At 43.5% G+C, this 26,870-nt stretch overlaps 1 protein-coding gene across 3 annotated transcripts in view; it reads right to left on the bottom strand.

Moving 5' to 3' along the window:
- The window catches only part of SLC15A2 (solute carrier family 15 member 2), a 128,429-nt gene that overhangs the window by 37,249 nt on the left and 64,310 nt on the right, over window positions 1-26,870 (bottom strand). For all 3 annotated transcript variants that reach the window (XM_053283550.1, XM_053283561.1, XM_053283542.1), the window contains 8 exons: window positions 25,191-25,273; window positions 22,621-22,707; window positions 21,435-21,524; window positions 20,281-20,325; window positions 17,809-17,841; window positions 13,345-13,433; window positions 12,249-12,330; window positions 10,454-10,579 (listed from right to left, as the gene is read on the bottom strand). In XM_053283550.1, coding sequence (XP_053139525.1) covers window positions 10,454-10,579; window positions 12,249-12,330; window positions 13,345-13,433; window positions 17,809-17,841; window positions 20,281-20,325; window positions 21,435-21,524; window positions 22,621-22,707; window positions 25,191-25,273 — 635 coding nt within the window. The remainder of the gene's footprint in view (window positions 1-10,453; window positions 10,580-12,248; window positions 12,331-13,344; window positions 13,434-17,808; window positions 17,842-20,280; window positions 20,326-21,434; window positions 21,525-22,620; window positions 22,708-25,190; window positions 25,274-26,870) is intronic.

Here is a 26,870-nt window from a genome sequence, read left to right as displayed (position 1 = left end):
TAATTAGGGTGTGGTGGCAGCAAATCAGCTACTGAGGAAGCAGTTTAAATTTTTTAAAGGAACAGCCTTGGTTGAGCAGACATGGAGGGAATGGTTCAGCATTTTTCTTTCCCCCATGTGGGTTGGTTTGTTAACAATCATATAGTAGAGGTAAAGTAATTAGCCCAGACATGTGAACATCTTGCATATTCTGTGTAACGTGGGAATACCCATGTGTCCTATCATAGACAAACTGCCTGTTTTATAACCTAACTTACAAGGTCCCTCAAGAGTAGAAAGCTCCCCTCATAACAAACCAAGCCAGTATTAGAACTTGTAAATAAACATCTGTTTTATTCCACTAAGAGAGAAATCTGTGAATAACCTGATTAAAACTCCTCCATGCCTATAAACTCATGTTACCTCAGTGAAAATAAAACTGGCAATCAATACATAAATGCAGTGACTTTGGATGGTGGCAGTGAAATAAGGAAGAAGGAAAAAGGAATAAAGACCTTTAGCAGTCATAGGGAGGCTTCATTCATATACCTCCCCCACATGCTTTTTCTCCCCTCCCCAATTTCACACACACACCCCTGAAACCACACCATTGAAAACCATTTGAATCTTCAGTTAGTTCAGGGTATGGCAGCCAGATTATTGTTTGGCACTATGACTACCAACCCTACAGGACTGGCCTGGAGTTTCCTGGAATCAGTATCAATCTCCAGGTCACACTTGAAAGCAATACTGGAGATTTTAATGGCTTGATATTCTGAAAATTATTGGGGAAAGTATTGCTGGAAGGCAGGGGGAGGGGAATCTCCAGAAATATCTTCAGTCCGAGTTGGAAACCCTATCTGGTATTGGCTGTTCAGATACATTTCACTAGTATTAAGTAATCTTCACAGATTACTTTCCATTTGTTTAGAGCAATGGTTCCCAACCTAGGGGCCTCCAGATGTTGTTGAACTGCAGCCACAATTTATTGTGGCTGGGGATGATAGGAGTTGTAGTTCAACATTTAGAGGCCCCCAGGTAAGAATCATTGGTTTAGAGTATTGTAACTATCGAATGACCTGTAACAGGGTCAGTCTGTTTTGATATTTACAGATCTTTGATATCTACGTTTGACATCTCCTACCTGCTCTTTGATATCCATATTGCAGGCACAAAAATGGTGCCAAAAGAGAGAAAGGATATAGTTCTAGTCTGATGAAGATTTAAACATTATATTTTTATGACTACATTGGATTACAAGGAGCTTGATCTGTTTTCGCTAATGCTACTGATGAAGACTATATTTTAGTCTAAACGCATCTGGCTTGTGATATAGGATTATCAAGAATCTCCTTGCACCATATCACAAGAGGTCAACCTTCATGAGGAACATTCAATTGTGGATATTTATTTATTTATCATTTTTTATACCGCCTGATATGTATATCTCTAGGCGGTGTACAAAATTGAAAAAATTTAAAAGTCGCAAATTAAAATACATGATAATAAAAATAGAATAAAATAATTAAAACAAGTTTTTACAATTATTAAAATTAATTCTGATTAAAAGCCTGAGAGAACAGGAGGGTCTTGAGGTTCTTCCTGAAAACAAACAGAGAAGGAGATGCTCTTATTTCAGAGGGTCACCACCAAATGAGCCGGTGGCAACTGTAACCGGACCTCTCCAGAAGATTGTAACAGGTAGCAGGGATTATGACAAAGGAGGTGCTCTCTCAAATAGCCTGGACCCAAGCCATTAAGGGCTTTATAGGTAATAACCAGAACTTTGTATTTTACCCGGAAACATATTGGCAGCCAGTGCAGTTCTTTTAGAACTGGTGTTATGTGGTCCCTTCGTGTTTTTTATCTATCTATCTATCTATCTATCTATCTATCTATCTATCTATCTATCTATCTATCTATCTTGTATACCACCCTTCCAAAATGGCTCAGGGCGGTTTACAACTAAAACACACCACTAAAACAGTAAAGAGCTAAAACAAATTAAAAAACAATATAACAACAATTTTAAAAAGTTTTAAAACAACAATTAAACAATTACAGTGATTAAAAACCCCGAAATCGGGTTTTGAATTTTAAAATAAACCAGAAATTAAAACCCCCAAAATTTAGGAAGCTGAGAAAGCTTGGGTGAAAAGAAGGGCTTTCAGGTGTTTTTTGAAAATTGCCAAGAGATGGGGAGGATCGTATCTTAGCAGGGAACGCATTCCACAGGCCCATCTCTGTGTAGCCACCAAACGAGTTGGCGGTAACTGGAGACGGACCTCTCAGATGACCTCAATGGGTGGTGGGGCTCATAACGAAGAAGATGCTCTCTTAGGTACCCAGGGCCTAAGCTGTTTAGGGCTTTGTAAGTTATAACTAGCACTTTGTATTTTGCCCAGAAACCTATCGGCAGCCAGTGTAACTCCATCAGTAAAGGAGTAACATGGTCTCTCCGAGATGACTCAGAGATGAACCTGGCTGCCGCGTTTTGAACCAACTGAAGTTTCCAGACTACGTACAAAGGCAGCCCCATGTAGAGCACATTACAGAAGTCAAGTCTGGAGGTTACCAGCAGATGTACCACAGTTTTGAGGTCATTGGTCTTGAGAAATGGGCGCAGCTGGCGTATCAGCCAGAGCTGATAGAAAGCACCCCTGGCCACTGCCTCAACCTGAGAAACCAGGGAAAGGTGTGAATCCAGAAGTACTCCCAGACTGCGAACCTGTTCCTTTTGGGGAAGTGTGACCCCATCGAGAACAGGTAGATCAAAATTGTCTCTAGAGTTCTGACCCCGAACAATAAGTACCTCCATCTTATCTGGATTCAGCTTCAGTTTATTCTCCCTCATCCAGCCCATTACTGCTTCCAGACAGGCATTTAGGGAGGATATGCCAGCTCCTGAAGAAGTTGACATGGAGAAGTAGATCTGGGTGTCATCAGCATACTGGTAACACCCAGCTCCAAATCCCCTGATGATCTCTCCCAGCGGTTTCATGTAGATGTTAAAAAGCATTGGAGAAAGTATGGAGCCTTGAGGGACACCATACTTAAGCTCAGATTTTGAAGAGCAACAGTCTCCAATCAACACCATCTGGAATCTATCCGAGAGGTAGGAGTGGAACCACTGTAAAACAGTGCCTCCCACCTCCAACACCCTCAGATGTTCCAGAAAGATACTATGGTCAATAGTATCGAAAGCCACCGAGAGATCCAAAAGGACCAACAGAGTCACACTTCCTCTGTCAATTGCCAATTGGAGATCATCCATCAAGCCGACCAAGGCAGTCTCCACCCCATAGCCCGCCCGAAAACCAGTATGAAATGGGTCTAGATAATCAGTTTCCTCCAAGACCTCCTGGAGCTAAGAGGCCACCTCCCTCTCAATGACCTTGCCCAGCCATGGGAAGTTGGAAACAGGCCTATAATTGCTCAACTCAGAGGGATCTAATGCAGGCTTCTTAAGAAGAGGTCTAATGATTGCCTACTTAAGACGAGGAGGCATCCTGCCCTCCCTCAGAGAAGCATTTATGATTTCTACCAGGCCACTTACAACAGCCTCCCTGCTAGATAGAACAAGCCATGTTGGACAAGGATCAAGAGGACAAGTGGTAGGCCTCACCGATCCAAGCAGCTTGTCTACATCCTCAGGAATCACAAACTGAAACCGATCCAGTCGAATCACATAAGAGGAGTCGTTGGGCACCTCCAGCTCAGATATCAAATTAATTGTGGAGTCTCCATCTAGGTTGGCCTGAATCCGAGAGATTTTATCTGTGAAAAACTCTTTAAACACATCACAGCGGGTAACTGATGACTCCAAATTCTGGTTCAAGGGATGGGGGGCAAATACTAATCTCCTCACAACCCTGAACAACTCCACTGGATGTGAATTCGCAGAGGCAATACGGGCAGAAAAGAACTGCCTCTTTGCCACACGTATTGCCTGAGCATAGATCTTTATATGCGCGCCATTCATAATCTGTCGGATTCGAATCGAGTCTTTCTCCACTTGTGCTCCAGTCACCTGCCTTGCTGTTTCAGCCCCCGTAGATCTTCCGTATACCAAGGGGCCAATTTTGAAGCGGGTCGGAGGGGACACTTGGGAGCAATCGTGTCTACTACCCTGGTGAGCAAGTTGTTCCAATTCTCAACCAGGGCATCAACAGGATCACCAGCAAAGCCAACATTAAATCCCTCCAAGGCTTATTGGAATCCTACTGGATCCAATAACCTCTTCGGGCGGACCATTCTAATGGGCCCCTCGCCCCTGCGGAGGTGGGAAGTGGTTGTAAGTCCAACCTTAACCAGATGGTGGTCCATCCATGACAATGGGGAAATCACAGGAGTCCCCACCCACGGAACACCATCCTGATCAGATTAAAAGACCAAATCAAACGTGTGACCTGTAATATGTGTCAGTCCAGAGACCGCTTGGTATAGGCCCATAGTTGTCATGGCCGCTATGAACTCCTGAACTGCCTCGGACAGATTGGTCCCAAAATGAACATTGAAGTCTCTCAGCACCAAGAGTCTGGGAGACTCCAACACGAGTTCAGCAACCAAGTCCGTGAGCTCAGTAAGGGATTCCACTGGGCAGCGGGGCGATTGGTACACCAACAGAAGTCCCAATCCATCCCTGGTCCCCAAACTCAAGTACACAAATTCAATATGGTCCGATACCCTGACAAGGACCCTGGTAAGGGAGATGTTATCCTTATAGACCACAGCCACCCTACCTCCCCACCCTCATTCCCTCACCTGCTCCTCTACAGAATATCCTGGAGGGAGAAGCTGGGACCAATCTGGACCACTAGCCTCCCACAACCAAGTCTCGGTAATACATACCAGGTTGGAACCTTCATCCATGATCAAATCATGGAGGAGTTCAGATTTATTTGGGACCGACCTGGCATTACAAAGGAGCAGGGGAAAGCTATGTGGGTTGTTGGCAGTGCTCAGAGAGCTGGCAGGACAGCTGGAAGGGGAAACACATTACAGCAATTTCAACCCAAGTCTAAAACAGCTTAAAACTAATTAAACAGAAGCCCTCTTGCCCTCACCCTTGTTCTCCCCTGAAGTGGCTCCCCCAATGCGGCAACCCCCTTTGGTGTCACCCCTTCGGTGGCGACCCCGCCAGTGGCAGGCCCGCTGCCACAAGGAACCTTCCTATAGAGCCCAAAACTGAGCAGGTGACCTGAGGAACAGCTGAGTCACTCAGGGGCTAGTCCCACAGGGGAAGCAAAAGCAAGCAGGAAACAGCAGAAGGAACCCCAGCACCCACCTGGTCTCTCACTCCAGGCAGCACTGGGTGGGAGCTAGATGGACTCTCCCTTTCTCTCTCTGCTGGGCTTCTACAGTGTTGTCCCAGATTGGTGTTGTCTCAGAGACCAATCTGGCTGCCACATTCTGAACCAATTGTAGTTTCTGGACTACGTACAAAGGCAGCCCCATGTAGAGCACATTACAGTAATCAAGTCTGGAGGTTACTATCATATGTACCACTGTTTAAAGGTCATTCACCTCTAGAAATGGACGTAGCTGATGTATCAACCAAAGCTGATAAAAAGCACTCCTGGCCACCACCTCAATCTGAGAAACCAGGGAGAGATTTGAGTCCAGGAGCATTACCAAGCTACGTACCTGATCTTTCACGGGGAGTGTAACCCCACCCTGAACAGGCAGATCTAAATCATCTCTCGGGTATCGGCCCCCCTACAGTCAGTATCTCCATCTTATTTGAATTTCACTTCAGTTTGTTATCCTTCATCCAGTCCATTACTGTCTCCAGGAAGGCATTTAGGGAAGATATGCAATTTCCTAATGAGGTCGGCATGGAGAAGTAAATCTGGGTGTCATCAGCATGTTGATAACACCCAGCACCAAACCTCCTGATGATCTCTCCCAGCGGTTTCACGTAGATGTTGAAAAGTATTGGAGACAGTATGGAGCCTTGTGGGACTCCACACTTCAGTTCTCGCTTAGCGGAACAACAGTCTCCAAGCGACACCATCTGGAATCTGCCAGAAAGATAGAAGTGGAACCACTGTAAAATAGTGCTACCCAATCCCACCTCCCTCAGGTGGTCCAGAAGGATACCATGGTATATGGTATAGAAAGCCACAGAGAGAGAAAAGGACCAGCAGAGTCACACTCCCTCTGTCGATAGACAGTTGGAGATCATCCATCAGGCCAACCAAGGCAGTCTCAACCTCATAGCCCACACAAAAGCCAGTTTGAAATGGGCTTTCAAACAAAGAAAATTTGACAAAGAAGTGTGAGAAATTCCCTTGGAGTATATGATTCTCATTGAAACAACATGAGAAACATCCTTTGAGACTCTTTCAAGATTTTACAATAGAAAGATTATCTATATATTTAATTCTCTAAGGCATACCCGTGACTAATCCCATGAGTGGCAGCTCTCACGAGAGTTTTGAGAGCTGCTGGATAGCCATGGGACAGGTGGAACAGAGGAAAATGGTGGCTGCAGCCCATGAAGAAAATGGCGGTTGCAATTGGCGAAGAAAATGGTGGTTGCAACTAGTGGTTGCAATTCCGGCTAGCCAGCCAGAAAGCAGGGGGTGGGAGAAACTGGGTTAGGCGGTGGGAGAAGAAGCCGGCCCACCCGCCAGCCACCCAGAAAGGAGGGGGGGAGAAGAAGCCAGTGCCCGGCTGGCCAGAAAGCGGCAGGCGGGTGAGCCTGCTAGAAATGGGGGGGGGGGAGAAGAAGCCAGCCAGCCCGCCTGCCCGAAAGCAGGGGGCGGGGTGGGGGCGGGGGCGGGGGCGGGGGCGGGAGAAGAAGATGGCCCCTGGCTGGCCAGAAAGTGGCGGGTGAGCCAGCAGGCCAGAAATGGGGTGGGGGGGGTGACGGGAGGGAGAAGATGCCCACCCACCCATCTGAAAGCGCAGGGCGGGGAGAGAAGAAGCTGGTGCCTGACTGGCCAGAAAGCGGGGGGGGGGGGGGACAAGAAAAAGGAGGTGTGTGGGCCAACAGGGGAAGAAGGCGGCGGGTGGGTGGGGCGGCCAGAGGCGCAGATATTCTGCACCCAGCCCAGCTAGATTGATATATTTCTATGATGACTTTGATTTTCATAACTGAGAGTGAGTTTTGCTAACTGATTGTAAATTGAATATCTGGGTTATCTCTCTGTGTGTGTGTGTGTGTGTGTGTGTGTGTGTGTGTGTGTGTAGGGAGAGAGAGAGAGAGAGAGAGAGAGAGAGAGAGAGAGAGAGAGAGAGAGAGAGAGAAGAGTTATAGATTGTAGATCTACATTGCCTAGTTTGTAATTTTATCTATATTTCTGATTAAAATAAATTCGAGCAGACTGAGGAGTAGATTATATTTTGGGGCACCTTCTTTTCCATCTCTATATGGCCTGGAACCAGAGTATCTGAAGGACTGTACTCCTACCAGCTCTTTGTATTACCTGCATTACCTATTGTACCTGTATTCCCTATATTACCTATTGTATTACCTATCCGCTCTCTGTATTATAGGCACAAAAATGGTGCCCATCAATTTTCGCTTCCCCAGCTCTGTGGCAGCAGAGGGGAACTGATTTAAGTTGGAGAAACGGCATGGGACAAAGGGTAAACTTCACACACGACAGCCCTAAGCCAAATCAGGGGGTATTTGGCTTATGGCCATCATGTGTGTGAGGTATGTGTTTGTGGTACAAAAGTGTCTGTAGAATGGGCAATGGAGGAGGACATGCTCTGTTGTTTCAACTTGCCCAGAATCACAGGGGCACAGGTGTTCCAAGAAGGGGGTCTTCCTGTATCTGCCTTCTAGTACAGCTGAGGGGAGGATACCGCAACGGGCCAGGGTGCAGGGGCGTATCTAGGGTAGGGCAGGCAGGGCACATGCCCCGGGCACCACTTGAAGGGGGGCGCCATTTTTTAAAATTAAAAAAATAAATAAAAATGGCTGCTGAAAACAAAATGGCCACTGCGCATGCTCAGATAGCCTCTGTGAGGCCCAAGGCCAGGCCTCGCAAAGGCCATTTGAGCATGTGTGGTGGCATGGCCACCACACATGCTCAAATGGTCTCTGTGAGGCCCTAGAGGCCAGTGGGGGAAGGGGAAACCTTTGCAGATGACCCTCCACGGCCCTTAGGAAGCCACTCGAAGGGGCTACAGGTAATTTTTTTTTAAAATAGAATATAAGTCACTGTACACATATTTCGTTTGGCACTATGTACAGAGAATCAGGGCTTGTGAATACTGAGCTGACACTTATGAGCTAGGATTGTATTCATTTGATCTTACTTTGCTTCTTGTGATAAGTGAGTTAAATGTGATGTCTTAGTAATATGACTATTAATGGTGAGTTTGTCTTTGAATCAGTGTGGAATCCTTAGTATTAAGGCCCACTGGGAGTTTCTTGCTCTCTTTCTCTCATTTTAACTGTCTTTCTGAAATACTAGAATATATTCCAAGCAGTGACACAGTTTACTCTTCATATCCTTTAATTATTTTCAGAGTATCTGGGAAAAGCCAAATTCTCCATTGATTTTTAAAACTTATGTTGTAATGATGCTACAATGCATAGTAGAGAATTAGACAGGCACTTCTGTTTAGTTTTCCAAGTACACCTCCACAAAGTATTTGGGTATTTCATGAGCCCCAGCATACTGAAATTTGTAGTTTTCCAGCGTTTTTTGGTCTGGCTACGTCCACTGCTAATTTTTTTTTTGAAATATTAAAAGATTAACGAGCTTGACTAGTATTTTTCAGCTGATATTATGGTAAAGTTAACTGAAAGATGGGTGTCAGATGTTTGGACAGGGGGCGCAATTTCAGTGCTTGCCCTAGGCGCTATTTTCCCTAGATACGCCTCTGCCAGGGTGAAGGCCCTTCTGTGTTTTGGGGCTTCCGGCTGCATTAGGTATACAGCAGGAGATGCAAGGTATCTTAGTCTTTAATTGATGAGGCAGTTTGGGTCCCTACTTAAATCTGTTTGGTGTTCTATGTCCATTATGCATTGTTTGATGAGTGTTTTTGCCTGTTCATAGCCCAGGAAAAGTTGGAGGGGAGGGGAGAGCCCCAGGGATGACATTTTTTTGTCAGAAGTGTCCGTTTCCAGGTGGACTGGTAGTTGTCCTGTAGTGTTACGGGGGCTAGACCCAGTGGGATGAAGGATAATCTTAACCAGCAACTGAGTATGGCCATCCAAACTCTGACCTCCAATTGATTTTTGATAAAAGAAAAAAATGTCTGAAGTTCCAATAACAGAACTCCCACGTTACATCTAATTTGGTAGTATGAATGCAAGAAAAAATGGTTTTGGAGGCCTGCTCATTGTTAGGGCTGCTACTGACATTTATTCCAAGCCCATTTTGGTCCTTCTCCATTCATCCGGGGACCCATTTCGAAGATTCCAATTTATTTTGTGTCTCCATTCATTTCTTTTTATTTATTTAAACTAAAAGAAAGTCTTACTTGAACTCAGCTTTAGCCACTGCCTGAGTCACCGTTGGCAGGAGCTGCAATGAGTTGCTCCCATAAAAAATGGTGGCTGTGAGTGTAGCAGCCACCATTATTTCTGTAGCTGCAGCTATTTTTTATTTTATTTTTTACACTGTGAGGCGAGCAAGGGAAAAGCCAGGAAGAAGGATGGCACAAGGCTTCAATCCAGACTTCTTTAATAAATTTAGGCTTTGGTATAAGCAAACAAATCAAGAAGTGGAGCATAAACAATAACAGATCAGGGGATCTGGCATCAAATGCATCTCTCCTTAAATGAATATCAGTAAGCACGTTATGCAAAATAACAACACACACACAAAAACCCTGCCCATTGATGCACTCAGTATGCTTGTACTTCCTTGTAATGAACCTGAAATTATGGGGACAGGAGGAGATTCACATTTTCAGATTTGTGTTTTAGGTTAATGACTCCTTCTTTATATGCTTTTAATGCATTTCTTTTTATTCTTCCTGCTCAAACATGTCCGTTCTTCCAGATCTAAACTGAAATACTACTTGAGCATGAGCAGCAGGAAACATAAGTTGCATAAAGGGGCTCTTTTTTGGCACATATTCATCCCAGAAGAATTAACCTTTTTTCCTAATTATAAGTAAATATAGTCAGCCATCTGTGCCTTTTCTGTTGAAATACACTGGGGCTTTTTTTGCTGTCAAAGGCACAGTGCCCTGTAGATACATGCCACAGCTCTGTATGGCAGGATAGACACAGGGAGAGGAAGATCAAATCTTCTTGTTCCTCTGGACATATAGGGAAATAAATGCTTCCTTTTTCATGCAGTAGCGATAGCCTGAAGTGAGCAAAGGAGCCATACAACAGGAAGCACATATAGAATGTAAAATACATACTTGAACTAACAAACATCACACTCACTTTGCTTCCCCCTGTGGTTTCCTGGAAATTTACCAAAGGCCTATTGACTTAAGCAGGAACAATCACATTGACTCTGCTGCCCAGCAAGGAAAGGAGAAAGAAGCTCACCTGAAAAGGTTTGATTGTCAGCTGAAAGAGGTGATAATCTTGGATTGCAACTTCAATATCCCTGTCTGCCAAATTCAAGACCTGAATGTAACTTTCTTTTGGAACTGGTGCTGGCATAGCATTTTCCTAATTAAAAGAAAGCATTTTGTTACAGATACTTCCTCAGTGAATATCTACAATACTGTGCATAGGTAGCCAAGGCCCCTTCACCTCCTTTATACAGGCCTGGTTTACACAATCATTCAAATCTAGGTTTAATGTGGGTTACTGATATTAGTGTGAGTGTATGAACCCATGCCAAGGTGGGAATCTCAGATTAATCTCCAGCCATGAATCATGTTTGCATAGGGTAACATAATCACATTGATGTTGTTACTCCATATTAAACCTAGATTCGAACAATTGTGGGAATCAGGCTATAAGTTCTGCAATGACAATAGATCATCCAGGGAGATATTAATGGATAGTGCCTTGTTGCTATACCTTGCTATAAAATTGGTGACTTCCACTCATGCATAGACCTTGTTTGCATCTGACAATACATATGAGAATACATCATATACACACAGTTTTGCAATCTTAGGGTTTTATAGCATGATTGCCATTTCGTTGTGTGGCATCAGTAACGTCTGAAACAGGGAAACCATATGGGATAGGCAGATGCCATGATTAACTTCTCAAGCCAGTAATATCAGCTCCACGAGATGTGGTTCTGGTTAAGAATATCCAGAATATTCAAAGAAGGGGCTGGTTAAGAATATCCAGAATATCCAAGGAAGGGCTCTGCTGGATGAAACCAAAGGTCCATCTGGTACCCCATTCTGCTGCAGACTGTGGCCAACTAGATGCTTCCAAGTAAGGGATGTAGGTAAATAGTCTTCTCCCACCATTGATTTTAAGCAACTGGTATTCAGAGGAACGCTGCCTTTAAACCTGTATGTTGCATTTAGCCATCATAACTCGCAGCCATTGATAGACTTGTTTTCCACCATAAATTTATTTAATCCCGTTTCCAAGTCATCTAAGCTAGTGGCCATCACCACATCTTGTGGCAGTGAATTCTACACATTAATTTGTTTTATTTACGATTTAGAAAGAAACCACATCTGTTCATCTCACATGGGCATTCTCTTTCAAGTATTAGCAGTTTGGCATGAAACCCCAACCACATGGAACCAGCAACCATATCACAAAGTAATGTAAGAATCAACTCTTAGGACCAATTCACCTGCAACATCACATGGTTATGGATTCCAGTGTAAGATTGCTGGGATTATGTCTGCCAAATTCAGAATCTGAATAGAAACTCATTTTGGAAATGAGTAATTTCCTAATGAAAAGAAAAGAATGCTAACAACATATTGATAGTGGGCAGCATTCAGACTAATGCTGCCCTCACATTCGAACGGTTCATGTATGCTAAGATTTTTCCAGTTGCCTCTTCCCTCAGCTGCCCTGAGGTCCCCCAGCCCTCAGCATTGGGAGCAGCATGGACATCTGTAAGGGGAGCAGTTGACTCCCACATGGCTTTGAATGTGTTTAGATTTCTATGTACATATGTGCTGTTTGTGTGTATGTCCGCCAAAAATTCTGCAGACACCCATAGAGGGCTGCAGAGGGGAAGAAGGGGTTGCAATTCTGGTGTCTTTTAAAACATGTATTCAGCAACCAGTAGCATTGAAAAAAAGTAATTGGTTTAAAACACACACACACACACACACACACACACACACACACTGCATTATGCAGAAAGAATGTACTTGTTCCAGCTTACATGCAGCTGCTCAGTGCTTACCTCTATCTTGAGTTCAACAATAGCTGCAGCAGCAAATGCCAGGCCCCCAAGAATCATTCCAGTTGCCATCTTTTTAATGGGTCTGATAGTAAATAAATGTAACTCAGTTACAAAAATGTTCAGTTTAAGATGGATCATGTAATTCCTCTGAGTCTGAGGTCATTGCACATTAAGCCATAGGAAGAGGCAGCATTTCAGGAAGGTACTGCTGAATACAACAATTCTTTAATTTAAAACCTCCATGTTATATTACTATGAGGATGCAATCAAGATCTATTCAAATTGTTACACTATTTTTTTAAAAAAATGCTCTGTGCTTGCAGGTTTCATACAGTCTTGCTCTTAGATCTTCCAGGAGGGACTGTTGTTTGGCATTTAGTTAATGTGTGAGGTAGAGGAAAGCACCACTGATGATTTACTTTCCACTCCTTTTGTGAGGGAAGACAGAAAAATGGCCTTGGGTTATTAAACTATGAGAACCGAAAGAATGTAAGATATATATTGCACATTTCCCAAAGCTCCTAGACCTATAATGACCTATTATTTTCAAAGTGGGATAGTCACATGCAAATACTGCTTAAGTTTAAATGGTGAAGGTGGGGGGCGGTCAGAAGACTGTTTCAGTAAGTGGAGACTCCCTATGTTAGCAGGAAAATATAGGAGGACTGAAAATATTGGCGCCGCCCCTGAAAACCTTCCACCCTCCCGCCCAGATGGTGGGGACCGAGGGCTTTGCATGCATGTAGAAGTCATGCTGGCAGGAACTATCTAATAGTAGTAGTCTGCTTCATTTTCTACTGCCTGAAAGCTGCTAAAGAGTACTTATTTTCCTAGAAACTAAACCAACAGAAATAAAGGTATTCTTCCTTCCGTTACCATCCTTACCTTATTTAAGTTGTATAAGCATTGTGTAAAGGGCTTATTTGTAATTGTATACATTTGCAATACAAATAAAATAAAATAAATCATGTTTGATGGCTAAAATACTTGGATGGTGCCAGCCTACAAGTGTGTGTGCGTGTGCGTGTGCATATGAATCTGCAGTATACTTCATGAAAAAGAGAAACACCATAGTTAGGTGGTGCTAGGTACTTACGTGAAATTAAATTTGCAGAGGTTTATCAAGGGATATAGCCCAAAGTCAAAAACCGGGATGAAGACAAGAATCAAGAGAGGGTTTAAGAACTGTAATGACAAAGAATGCAAGAGATTAGCAATGTGGATGCCAGAAGTCGACACTAACTCAACGGCACACATTTCCTTTCCTTTAACTAAGGACTATTAAAGGCCTGGTTCACACATAATGCATTAGTTGAGGTTCCCCTAGCCTGAGAAATGAAGGGAAACTGAAGCTGGCACTGCAAACAATCACATACCTCAATTTGTTGAAAGTAGTCAAGTTGAGACAGAGGTACACCCTCTGTTTGGGCCTCCCCAGAGGCATAACTAGGGAAAACGGCGCCCGGGGCAAGCACTGAAATGGTGCCCCCCACCGTGCCCCCCCACCGCCCCCCCAACATACTACATTATACTTAGGTTTTTCCTCACAAGCGCCCGCCGCCAAGCCAGGTCACTGACTGGCCGCCAGGCGCCAGCAAAGCAATGGGGGGGTGCAGGCGGCACGGAAGGGACCGCTCGTGGGGAAGGGGGCACCGACGTGCTCCCCTGACTGCTGCAGTGCTGCTGCACTGAGCAGGAAACATTTGTATTAACAAAAAATTTAAAAAATTTTTTAAAAAATTGGTCATGGCGGCGCCCCCCATGTGACCAGAAAAGATGGCGCCCGGGGCACGTGCCCCCCCTGCCCCCCCTATAGTTACGCCTCTGGGCCTCCCCAAGAGACCCTGGATGCTCTCCCAGTCTGCCATGTGCTGCCTTGCAGCCATTGGCCCTGATGGCAAAGCGAGTGGATTTGCCTGGAATTATCCAGAGGTTCATGAAGAGCGTAGGTTCAGACGTAACCTGCAGCTCAGTAGGAGCAGCACGATTTGGCAAGCCAACTTCAAATCTTGATTACACATCTTGGTTTGAGGCCCTGAATGAACCTCAGGTTCCTTCCTTGGCACGGGTTCAGACAACCACAGACAGGTCGGTTACTGACTTTGCAAGTAGGTTCTGCATCATGTGTGAATGACCCACCCATAGCCATTCTTCAGAAACAGTGAGGTAAGACACAAACAAGTGCTCTGAAGCCTCCATGAAAACATTCACATTTTGTTTTGTACAGGACTTCTTTCTAGTTTTGACATAACATGTGACTGCTCACATGTCCATACCATCCACAGCAGATTCTGATTGAATGGCAACATACAAGGGCTGTTCTCAGCCTTATTATTAGGGAAGGAGAAGCCTCCTACCCTGGTTCAGGAGCGATGCATGTTCCCACTATTTAATAATGTGTTAGACAGAAGCAAGGTCAGAGGCAGGGAGTTTGCTCATCTGCCAGGCCCCAACTGGGTAGTAGGGTTTTTCCTGCTACCTTGTTCCAAAGCTTGGGCAGAACCTGAGTAGGGTGTGCTTGTCCTACTCAGCTGGGGCTTGACAGACAAGCAAGCTTCCCACCTTGTTTTTATCTACTACATGATCAAATGTCAGGGACGCTTTTTCCTACCCTAATTCTGATTGTGAGGACAGCCCTATAATCTATGATTTGATATATTAAAATGTAAGGTGTTGAATAATTAAATAATTATGTAGGGCACTGGTGGAGTGTCAAACCAGAGTGCCTAGCCTTGAAGCAATGTTACCTTCTGCATTACCAGAGCCGTTTGCCTTAAATGTCTGGCAAACTGAGCTCTGTGGCCATCATCCAGATTGCATTACCAGCTGCCTAAGATGAACAGCAGTGCCCAGGGTGACCTAGCAGGTGATCTGAATAGTCATTCAGCATATAGGTGCTTATATGCCAATGTCCGAAGCCTCCGGGCCAAGTTGGGTGAGCTGGATGTCGAACAGGTTTGTTTCCGAACTGGTTTGTACATCTCTAACAGTGACTGGGAGTTGCAGAATGAACTCAGGGAGACATCAAAGAGAGACAGAGATGTAATAATGGGTGACTTCAATTACCCACACATAGACTGGGTAAATTCACATTCAAATAATGACAAAGAGGCCAAATATCTGGGTACGCCGAATGACTGCTCTCTAGAACAGTTGGTCATGGAACCAACTAGACAGAAGGTGACCTTGGACTTAATCCTGAGTGGTGCACAGAACCTGGTGTGAGAAGTCAGTGTCGTGGAACCTTTAGGGAACAGTGACCATCGTGTGATCAAATTCAGCATATATGCGAGGAGAGAATCACCAAGGAAATCTCAGACACTTTGAAGTTCAGAAGAGGAAACGTATTTAAAATGAGGAGTTTGGTGAAAAGAAAACTGAAAGGGAAAATCAGGGGAGTCATTTTGCTCCAGAATGCATTGAGGTTATTTAAGACCACAATAAACCCAGTTAGAAGAAGCCCAGTTAGAAAGTATACCAAAAAGGAGGAAAGGTACCACCAAATCCAGGAGGATGCCAGCATGGCTAACAAGTAAAGTCAAGGAAGCTATAAAGGGGAAGAAGACTTCCTTCAGAAATTGGAAGGCCTACCCAAATGAAGAGAACAGAAAGAAACACAAACTCTGGCAAAATAAGTGCAAGGAGATAATAAAAGATGTGAAAAGAGAGTTTGAGGAACATTTAGTTAAAAGCATCAAGCGGAATAACAAAAACTTCTTTAAATACATCAGAAGCCAGATAGGCAGTTGGACCATTACAGACCAGTTAGCTGTATGTCTGTTTGGTGCAAATTGTTGGAAAGCATTCTTAAGGATAAAATTGTTAAGCATTTAGAAGAAAAGGCCCTGCTGAAGGGGAACCAGCATGATATCTGCAAGTGTAAATCTTGCCTCACCAAACCTTTGGAGTTCTTTGGAAGTGTCAACAGGCATGTGGATAAAAGTGATGCAGTTGACATATTATACTTGGATTTTCAAAAAGCTTTTGGAAAAGCTTTTGACAAAGCTTCCTCATCAAAGACTCTTGAGAAAACTTAGCAGTCATGAGATAAAGAGACAGATCCACATGTGGATTTGTAACTGGTTGAAGGACAGGAAACAGAAGGTAGGTATAAATAGACAGCTCTCAAAATGGAGGGAGGTAAGAAGTAGAGTGCCCCAGGGATGGGACCAGTGCTTTTAAATTTATTAATAAATGATCTAGAAGTTTGGGTAAACAGTGAGGGGCCACATTTGTAGATGATACCAAACTATTTGGGGTAGTGAAATCCAAAACATTGCCAGGAGCTCCAAAAGGATCTCTCCAAACTAATTAAGGGTGTGAGCTGTCAGTGACTGAGCAGGAGAGAGATCTTGGGGTCATGGTGGACAGCTTGCTGAAAGTGGTCAACACAGTGTGCGGCAGCTGTGAAAAAGGCCAGTTCCATATTTAGAATCATTAGGAAGGGGACTGAAAATAAAACATATAATATCATAATGCCCTTATACAAATCTATGGTGCGGTCACATTTGGAGTACTGTGTACAGTTCTGGTCACCATAACTCAAAAAGGATATTCTACAACTGGAGAAGGTACAGATGAGGGCAACCAAGATGATCAAGGACCTAGAGCACCTTCCTTACAAGGCAATACTACAACACCTGGTGCTTTTTAGTTTAGAAAAAAGATGACTGAGGAGGCGACATGATAGAAATCTATAAAATTATACATGGTGTGGAGGGAGTGGATAGAGAGAAAATTTTCTCCCTCTCTCATAACACTAGAACCAGGAGTCATCCCATGAAACTGATTGCCAAGAAACTTAGGACTGACAAAAGGAAGTACTTTTCCACACAACACATAATTAACCTATGGAATTCTCTACCACAAGATGTGGTGACAGCCACTAGCCTGAATAGCTTTAAGAAGGGCTTAGATAAATTCATGGAGGATAAGTTTATCAGTAGATACCAGTCTGAGGGCTATAGGCCACTTCCAGCTGAAGAGGCAAGATGCCTCTAAAGAGCAGAGGCACAGGGGCAACAGCAGGACAGAGGGCATGCCCTCAGCTCTTGCCTGTGGGCTCCCCAGAAGTGAAACAGGATGCTGGACTAGATAGGCCTTGGGCCTGATCCAGCAGCACTGTTCTAATGTCCACCAGTTAACGTTAAACCCTGTAGTTAGTTAGTTAGTCAGCATCTACTTCTGAGCACCTTTTCTCTGGAGTAAGGAAACTGCCTAAGTTCCTGTACCCTTTCTCCGATTGCTGTTCTGGATCCAGACTTCTGCCAGTTTATGGCTACACCTCTTGATCTTCTGTGGCTGCCTTGGATCCCCACTCCTGTCTGGCTTTGACTATGCACCCACACCTGGCCCCTCTGAACATTATTTCTTTTACTCTGGAAAACAGCGTATTTATTTGAACATGTTCCTGTTTCTGGTCTACTTGGACTGACCCTGGAACCCCCAGCCACGGGTGCCTGACCCTTGCTGAGGCCTTACAAATTGGTGCTACATAAGTGCAATCAATGGGAGTACAGAGATAATGGAAATATGCAGCAGTGGATAGTTACTGCCCTACCTGCATTTGGTCAGGTTGAAGGATAAATCCTCCCTGAAATGTAATGACATTAAAACTGGTTAGCAAACAAAAAACAAGGCCACTGTGGCAGAACTGACATCAATGAAACAGTCAGCTACCACATGGGGGTTCTTAGCAGCTGAAATGACTTCTCAGTGGCTCCGTGTTTATTTTCATGGACGATTCCACACTCTTCTTGACATGAATGGAACAATGTTTTAGACGCAAGCCATCTGCAGAACATAACAGAGATCCCAGACCAGAGATCCCATCCTATTTATCACAGGACCAAACTCTGTTTAGACAATTTCTCTAAACAGTTGCAAGGACTAGTCAGGGATCTCAGGGACCTTATTTGTTTTTAAAGTAGAACTTTTATTAATATGGCACACACAGATAAATGAATATTTATGTGATGCTTCAACAATTTTGATTGTACTTTGCCCTCAGTCCTGCCCTATCAAACCACCTGATTATCTCTGAGGTGGAGCTAATTTAAATTGGTTCTGTTCTGCCTGTGGGTGTGTATTAGTGAGTAGAAAATTGTGCTTTTTGGGTTGTGGGGCTTGAATAAGATCTTTAGGACCCTTCCAGACTACATGTTGATAATTAAGGTCCATTTCAGAAAACAGGGCTGTTCCCACGATGATGAATAAGGTAGGAGACACATCCTACCCTAGCCCTGGAGCTACGCACGTTCCCATTTTCTGCTCATGCATGAGCTAAAAACATGGTCAGACAGGTGAGAAAGTGATCACCTGCAAGGCTAAATTTTTTAAGTTCTGTTTTTCTTTATTTAGCGTGGGAAGAACAACTGTGCCTATCCAACACCAGCACAGCATCCTTCCAGTGACTGTTGCTAGTGTCTACCTTATGTTTCATTTTAGATTGTGAGCCCTTTGGGGACAGGCAGCAATTTTATTTCTTAATTATATCTATGTAAGCCACTTTGGAAACTTTTGTTGAAAAGCGGCATATCCACATTTGTCGTATTCATGTTTAGTCAGAGGGCTCTGTCCTACTTGGCAGTTATACTCAGTTCTTTAAGGAGGTTCATAATCATGTGTTCACAATCATGTGAACGAGCCTATTATGTTTTGTCCCATGTTTGCTTCCTAGTTCCTCTTGGTTCTGTGACTATTCCTGTATTCCAGCATCAGGAGCATGGTTTCCCCACAAGCCCATGAGTAAAAGAAGCCTTTCACTCATGTATGAGTTATTCCAGGGATAGTGCTCTGAGCAGGGCATCCATCCCCTGCTCAGATATTATGTTGTACCTGCATCCAGATGTCACTCTGTACACGCGTACACGTTTTTCCATGAATGACTGTCCCTGCATTCATGTCCATTAACCTGGGCACAGGTCCCTCAGATGCATGGTACAGACAGGAAATGTAATGCTATACCGACATTCAACATAACGTGGCAATAATTGTACCTGTGTACAGATCTGTACCTGTATACGCTATACACAGACTGTATGAGTGTTGAATAGGGCTATAGTTCTGCTGAGGGAACTATGGGGAAGCCACTGCAGTATAGAGGAACCAGAGCTAGGAGACAAATTATGGGACTTGGCCTTGATTTCAAATCCCCACTCAGCCATGACACTCACTGTGCAATTATCTCTCAGCCTAATATATCATACTGGACTGTTGTGAGCATAAGATAAGCCCTGAGCTCCATCAGGAAAGGGTGAGATGTAAATAAACTAATTTGTGAAGCTGCCATACTGAGTCAGGCCATTGGTCCATCTAGTTCAGTACTATCTACTTTGACTGGCAACAACTCTTTAGTGTCTCAGAATAAGGTCCTTCCCACTCTGCTGCCTGAGATCCATTTTTAATAGGAGATGACAGGGACTGGACCTGGGGCTTTATGCAAACATAGTAGGTGCTCTACCACTGACCTATGGTCCTTCCCCAAAGCTGAATCAATTCAAACAGCAGCAGCAATAACAGTAAAGTGCATCAAGTCGATTTCGACTCCTGGCGACCACAGAGCTCTCTGGTTTTCTTTTGGTAAAATACAGGAGGGGTTTACCATTGCCTCCTCCCGCGCAGTATAAGATGATGCCTTTCAGCATCTTCCTCGAACCGGCAACCTTCTGCTTTATAGTCAAGCATTTCCCTGCTGCGCCAGTTAAGGTGACCTAGTAGTAAAAGTACTATTACTATTATAAAACTCTGAGAAAGCTGAATGGAATGAAGAACTCTAGGAATCCCGCAGAGCCAAAATGTATTACATGCTTAGGGACACTCTTCATTTCTTTGCCATACTACATTGCTTACACTTCCTACAATTATGCTCCTGGTCATTATGGCCATAATTATCATCTTTCTAATGATGTACTTATTTTTAAATCAATAAAAGTATGACCCAATATTACACTGTGGGCCCATCATTTAACACACTGAGTTGTTTTTAAAAAAAGAAGAAACATCATTATCTTGAATAATGCTATGTACTTACAAAGTCAGCATTCATTTTAGTGGCTTGCAGTGTCCACCTAGAACCCTAAGTAGAAAACAGACCATAATAAATACCACAGTCTACGGTATGCAGAAGAGAAAACTGATCATAAAAGGAATGTCTGATGGTTTTGATCTTACCCCACTTCAGCCAGTTTTTTCTTTGTTTTCTTTCTGCCTACGATATTTTTATTAAATTCATAACTTGCTTTCCCTGTAAACATTTTGTCTCGAGTTCAAAACAAAATGCAAATGGCCGAAACAGCAGTTGGCCGTTTTGTTGAAACAACCCGGCTGTTTCGACAAAACAAAACTTGAAATGTTTCAAGTGTTTTGGCCATATAGAACAACGGGGAAATTCAAAACACCCTATTGATCCCCATGGGTAGCTCCTAGGGACACCAAAGTAAGTTGGATGGTAGAGTGTGATGGGTGCTACCTACCACCCAACCCACAAAAGAAATGAGCAGGTGGGTGATTAATTTTTTTAACCTTTCCCCAAAACCCCATAAGTTCCCCCCTTCCTCCCCACTACCCCTCCCTCCTCCCTCCTCCCAGCCAATGGGGGCACAGTTGCCCATGACAACACAGTGAGGGCCTAGGCTAGTTTGAGCAGTATGTGAGTGAGCTCCTGGGCTGGGTGCTGTAAAATCCGGAGTTTTAGAAATAAAGTAGAAAAAATAAATACATTCAAACATGGAGATGAGAACTAAAAAGAGAAAGGGGGTAAACATTAGCAATTGCAAAATGGGTAGACTTCTGCTTTTATATGTTCAACTGGACTCCCACTGCACCTCATTTACAGTGAGAAAATTTCAAGCAATAAGAAATCAAGCTTGGTTTAATATTGATTAATGGTGCCCCCCCCCTCTCTCTCTCTCTCTCTGTGTTTGGTAAAAGATAAAACAAAAATAATGGTTCTTCTTTGCAAGTTTGCAGATCCTTATACTAATAGATTATCCCCAAAACTTTGTTCATTTTCCCTACTGGCCAATCTAGGGTTATCAATAAGAATAACCGAGCATTCAGAGGGACGTTTCTCCAGTGATGATTTACCAAATAAAATAATTTTAAACTTATTGTTATTGGCAATGATGTAATGAGATCAGAGTTGTGGGTGCAATGAAGCAGCAGTTGTGACCTGATGTACGGTACCTGTTGATCAAACAAAGCCCAGAACATTGGCAGGGGGATAAACAGGAACAGGACTCTTGTCACCATTTTAACTTCGGTGATCAGTTGACTCTGTAAAGGGAAACAAAAGGCAAAATGGTAGAAAAAGGAATGTCTAACAAGCAATCATTTTGGGACAATAGCACATTGCTGCACAGAGATCAATGGTGTCTAGGAAAATGTGTTCTTTTCACACTGTGAGGTGGTAGTTCAATTTTCCTGCTTCAAGTACATCAGTTATTTGAATTGTATGTTCAGGGGCTGTCCACAAGCTCTGAGCATGATAAATGTTTGCCATATTTCACACACCCTGGTAAATATAGTAACTTCCTACACAGAATCTCTTGATGTAGCTGAAATGTGTTTTTCAGGAATTCTATTACCTTTCTTCCTGTGTTACTAATTTGGTACTTCTCAGCACATTATTGGAACATCTTGCTGTTAGTCTATATAGTCCCATGTCCTGCCTATGACATAGAAATAGGTTGGCCTTCACATTATTTGTTACACTTATATGCCACAATTTCTCTCCAAGAGCCCAGTAGCTTACGTATGGTTCCCGGGGGTTTCCATCAGACTCTGTATGGGTCCAGACCCGCTGTTTGGGTCCAGACCTGTGTCATATATCTTGAGACCACTCTATGGGCCATTTTATTCAAAGGTACTAGAAGCAGATACACAGATTTGCCTCAGGCTTTTGATTGCAGGATAGTACTAATTTCAGGAACATTTAGGATGACTTCATACCAGGACAAGAGGTACAAGGACATTCAACTAAGAGCCTTTATGAGCCCCTTAAGATAGGTAGGACAAAGGAAGATCTCTTTCTGAAACCCTGGAGAGTTCTTGTCAGTCATTGTAGACAATACTTTGGCCGATGGATCAACAGTCTAAAATGGGGCTGCTCAACTTCGACCCTCCTGCAGATGTTGGCCTACAACTCCCATAATCCTTGACTACTGGCCACTGTGATAGAGGATTATGGGAGTTGTAGTCCAAAAATAGCTGAAGGGCCAAAGTTGAGCAGCCCTGGTCTAAAAGTAGGCTGCAGAGGCAAGTTTGCCCATTACTACCTTCCAACTATAGTACTCAACTGACCTACTATAGTACTATTTAAAAGAGACACAATACTTGACATACAAATCCTCTGATACAAATTTTGACTCACTGAGTATTTTTCTGATGCCCAGTCCAGCCAGTGCTCCCTCGTGGGAATCTGTCGGGAACGATTTTTGATCCGGTTTGTAAAAGCAAACTGGAGGAGAATGGAAGCAGTTAAGAGGCATATATGGGTTAAGCAGTTCTTCTGGTGATGTTACCCCAGGTTTCAATTCCCTCAGTCCACTATCAAAAGCCCTTTATATATTTTTCCATTATAGCTTAAAGAATCTTTGTTATCCCCTCTGAAAGGACTGAGTCCTGAAGGATAGGATACACAAACTTCAAATGAATAAATAAATCTGAGCTTGTTTTCTTGGGTCCACCCAAATCAAATTATTTCTACCGTTTCACTAGATTACATCCAGAAGATATGAAGGGTATCCTGATCTGAGAAGAAACTTTGATGTGTTCTTAGCATTAAGGAACACATGCCTTGATGCTGTCTTGCTAGGGTTCTCAATCTTTTTCTGTCAGAAAAAAATGGGGTACACAGAATTGAAGAAATGGATCTTTGGCCTGGCTTAACAGAAGGCATCTCCCATATGTATAACTCCGTAGCTGACTACATGTCTGCAGTGTCCTTTATTTCTGGAATTTTGGTCTAGATTATAGACAAAAGTTTCCCATACTTAAGATTTGCATTGATTGATCAGTTCAAGGTTTATCTGATGGTACTTAGTATTTGGGAAGCCACCTAATGGCACAGCAGGGAAATGACTTGATTATCAAGCCAGAGGTTGCCAGTTTGAATCTCCTCTGGTATGTCCCCCAGACTATGGGAAACCCCTGTATTGGGCAGCAGTGATATAGGAAGAAGGCATCATCTCATACTGTGTGAGAGATGGCAATGGTAAACTCCTCCTGTATTCTACCAAAGACAACCACAGGGCGCTGTGGTCACCAGGAGTCAACACTGACTTGACTTGACTTGACTTAGCATTTGTACAGTGCTTTTTGTTTATTCTGAGTGCCTTATACATATACAGTATCTAGATGTAATCCTTGCAACAACCCTGTAAAGTAAGCATAATCATTTCTGTTTTACAGCTGGCCACCAAGTGAGTTCAGGGCCACAAGTGAGTTGGGTCAAATTCACAATTCAGTCTCCTAGCCATTACACTACACTAGCTCACTAATCCGACAGTCTGTCAAAGGCCAGCCAGATGCTAATGAGGAGGGCATGAGGTTGGAAAAGCCATCCCCTGTGATTCTCCCTAGTTTCTGGTGTTCGAAATTCTACTGTGTCTGGACATGGAAATTATATTTTGCTTTCATGGCTAATAGTCGTTAGTTTGTATTTCTTTTAAAAAACAATTTACGCTCTAGCCACCATGGTTATGAATTTCATAAAATAATTATGCTTTAATGATTGCATGAAGAAGTACTTCCTTTAATCTGTTATAAATAGTGTGGTAATGAGTTTCACGAGGTGACCTGAATTCAATGTGTGTGTGTGTTTGTGTGTGTGTGTGTGTGTGTTTGGGTGTGTGTGTGTGTGTGTGTGTGAGAGAGAGAGAGAGAGAGAGCAATCTAATCTCTCTTCACACCATTTATAATTTTGTAGATGTCCATCATATAACAACCCATTCTGAGTAATCTTTTTCCTAAATATAAAAACTCCTTGCTGTTTAAATGGTCACAATGACCTCAGTGCTGGAGTAAAGTGATACTAATCAGGATGATAAATAGTAAGAAGCCAGAGTTTCTGAACACTTTGGCCCAAGGGCCTCTGGCTTACTTCCAATAGGCACTTATGCTTTGAAAGAAGTAGGACAATATTCAATTGTACTATAACATTGGGGCTTAATTGGTTATTTGGATAAATCCCTTGACCAATCTGATACTGAAAGTTGGAATCACTGATTGATATAAAAGCCCCGTGCAGGTGACTAAATTGTGGAGACAAGGGCTGGCATTCTGCAAAGCTTCCCACAGGCGTAGTTTGCACTGTGGGAACTGCTACATGCTCTTTTGAAAAGCGTTCAGGAAATTTTGCAAGTGTGCTCTTACACAAGTGCTAGAATTGTGCAAACGCGGTTGCTGATGTATGACTAGTGGAAATAATGTCTGAATATTGAACAACTGCATTTGTACAATTCCAGTGTTGGTGCAAGAGTGCGATGCCTATTGCACGACTGCACGGACACTTTCTAAAAGAGCCTGTAGCAGCTCTTGTGGTGCTAACAGGAAGCTGCACAGAATGTCAGCAAATGAATACACAAAGGTGGGAGGAGGGTCGTCGTGGAGTACTGATCAAGTCTTCTGAATAAACCATACGTATGTATAAACTGGAGAACAAGGTCAGGGTCAGCAGATGTGATCCTGCTCTCCCCTTCATGCATTGGTTATCTCTACATTTCAGTCCTCCACACACTGCAAAGTGTTAATTTCTGGCTCTAGATGAGGGCAAATTCTTACACACATACATACTATAACTCATGCAAACATGTACATACACACATACATACAATGTGTCTCTAGGATCTAGACTTGATCTTAACCAAAAGGCCAAGAACCAATAGATATTTATGATCTTAGAACTATGCATGGAAAACAATAGCAAAGAAACATACTTACCCAAATACACTTCCAAACTTCGAGTAAGATATTCCCTTGTGGTGGACTCTTTTTGTACATCCCATTTCCAGAAATAAACACAACTACAAAAGAAGTGTAGCGAATGGTAAAAATATGCTTACTGCTCTAGAACTCTGAGAAGGGGGTGCCCATTGGCATATTCAAGGATAGGCCTACAAATGGCAAGTGCTCATAGGAAACATAGGAAGCTGCCATACACTGAGTCAGACAATGGTCTATCTAGCTCAGTATTGTCTTCACAGGCTGGCAGCGGCTTCTCCAAGGTTGCAGGCAGGAATCTCTCTCAGCCCTATCTTGGAGAAGCCAGGGAGGGAACTTGAAACCTTCTGCTCTTCCCAGAGCAGCTCCATCCCCTGAGGGGAATATCTTGTAGTGCTCAGACATCAAGTCTCCCATTCATATGCAACCACGGCAGACCCTGCTTAGCTATGGGGACAAGTCATGCTTGCTACCACAAGACCAGCTCTCCTCTCCTTTAAGAGAAGGGAATGGAAATTTTTAAATGTGATCCAGTCTTAAATATTACCCTCATATCTGCATCTGGATGGTTGAAACTCAGTTTTGACCACCTTATAGCACTGGAGGATCTGCAGCAACAGCAACAATAATAAATCAAAGCTGGTATAGTCCTAAAAAGCAACTGCCACATTTGCTGGTGTGTTTTCCTTTTGTAACTTACGTGATGTACTTTTCTAACACTTTTGTCAGATGACATCTAGTAATCACCACAGACACAAAGAAACCATGTGGTACGCAGGAAGCTTCTGGCGCTCTACAGGCATGTCATTTTTTTTTTAGCAAAAGAGAGCACAACAAAACATTCCTGAAGCATCAGCTGTTAGTCAATTCCAAGTCTTGACTGCTAGAAAGACCCATATCTCAAAGGGAATGATAAAGCAAGATAAGGCAACTTGTTTTAAGCTGTGGGAGAGGAAGGTGCTTTTACCAAAAGGGTGGGAATAGGACAGCCAGAGATGATCTCCCACTCCCAGTGACCCATGTAAACCTCCCTTGTATGGCTTTTTTAAAGAAGATCATTTATTTATATTTCTTCCTTCCTCTAAGGCGCTCCTGGTGGGTTTGGGGGTTGTCTCCTCTCCACATTTTATCCTTGCACGAAAGACCAGAGAGCTTCAAGGCAAAACAAGGATTTGAAACGGCATTAGACAAATGTGTAGAAGACAGGCCTATCAGTGGTTCCATTGTGATAACTAAATGGCACCTCCCAGTCCAGAGGCAGTATATCTCTGCATATCCGATATACCCAATGCTGAGGACAAGCACCAAAAGACAGGGAAGGGCTATAACCTTCATACCTGGCTACAAAGCCTCCCAGCAACATCTGTCTCTGGTCATCACTGCAAACAGTATGCTGGACTGGATGGACTCTGGTCTCTCTTCTTAAGCTGCAGGTGGCCCTGGAGGAGAGGCAGGCATGGCTTGGAGTGGGTTGGTTCGGAAGTGTTTCCCCCTCCACTCTGCCCATCTCCACTGTCACTTGACTCAGCCACGGCTCATCCTGGCAGGGTCTATCTTTGAGCTCCCAAGTGGATCAGTATGAGCACAAACCATGACTGAGCCAAATGCCAGCTGAAGGGAGGACAGAGAGGGGGAAACTTTGCCCTAACCAATAGGGGCTGGTTGGGATGATACGTCAGC

The sequence above is a fragment of the Hemicordylus capensis genome, chromosome 1, assembly GCF_027244095.1.
Source record: "Hemicordylus capensis ecotype Gifberg chromosome 1, rHemCap1.1.pri, whole genome shotgun sequence".
In the NCBI taxonomy this organism is placed as follows: Eukaryota; Metazoa; Chordata; class Lepidosauria; order Squamata; family Cordylidae; genus Hemicordylus; species Hemicordylus capensis.
This window is presented reverse-complemented; position numbering and strand designations above follow the sequence as displayed.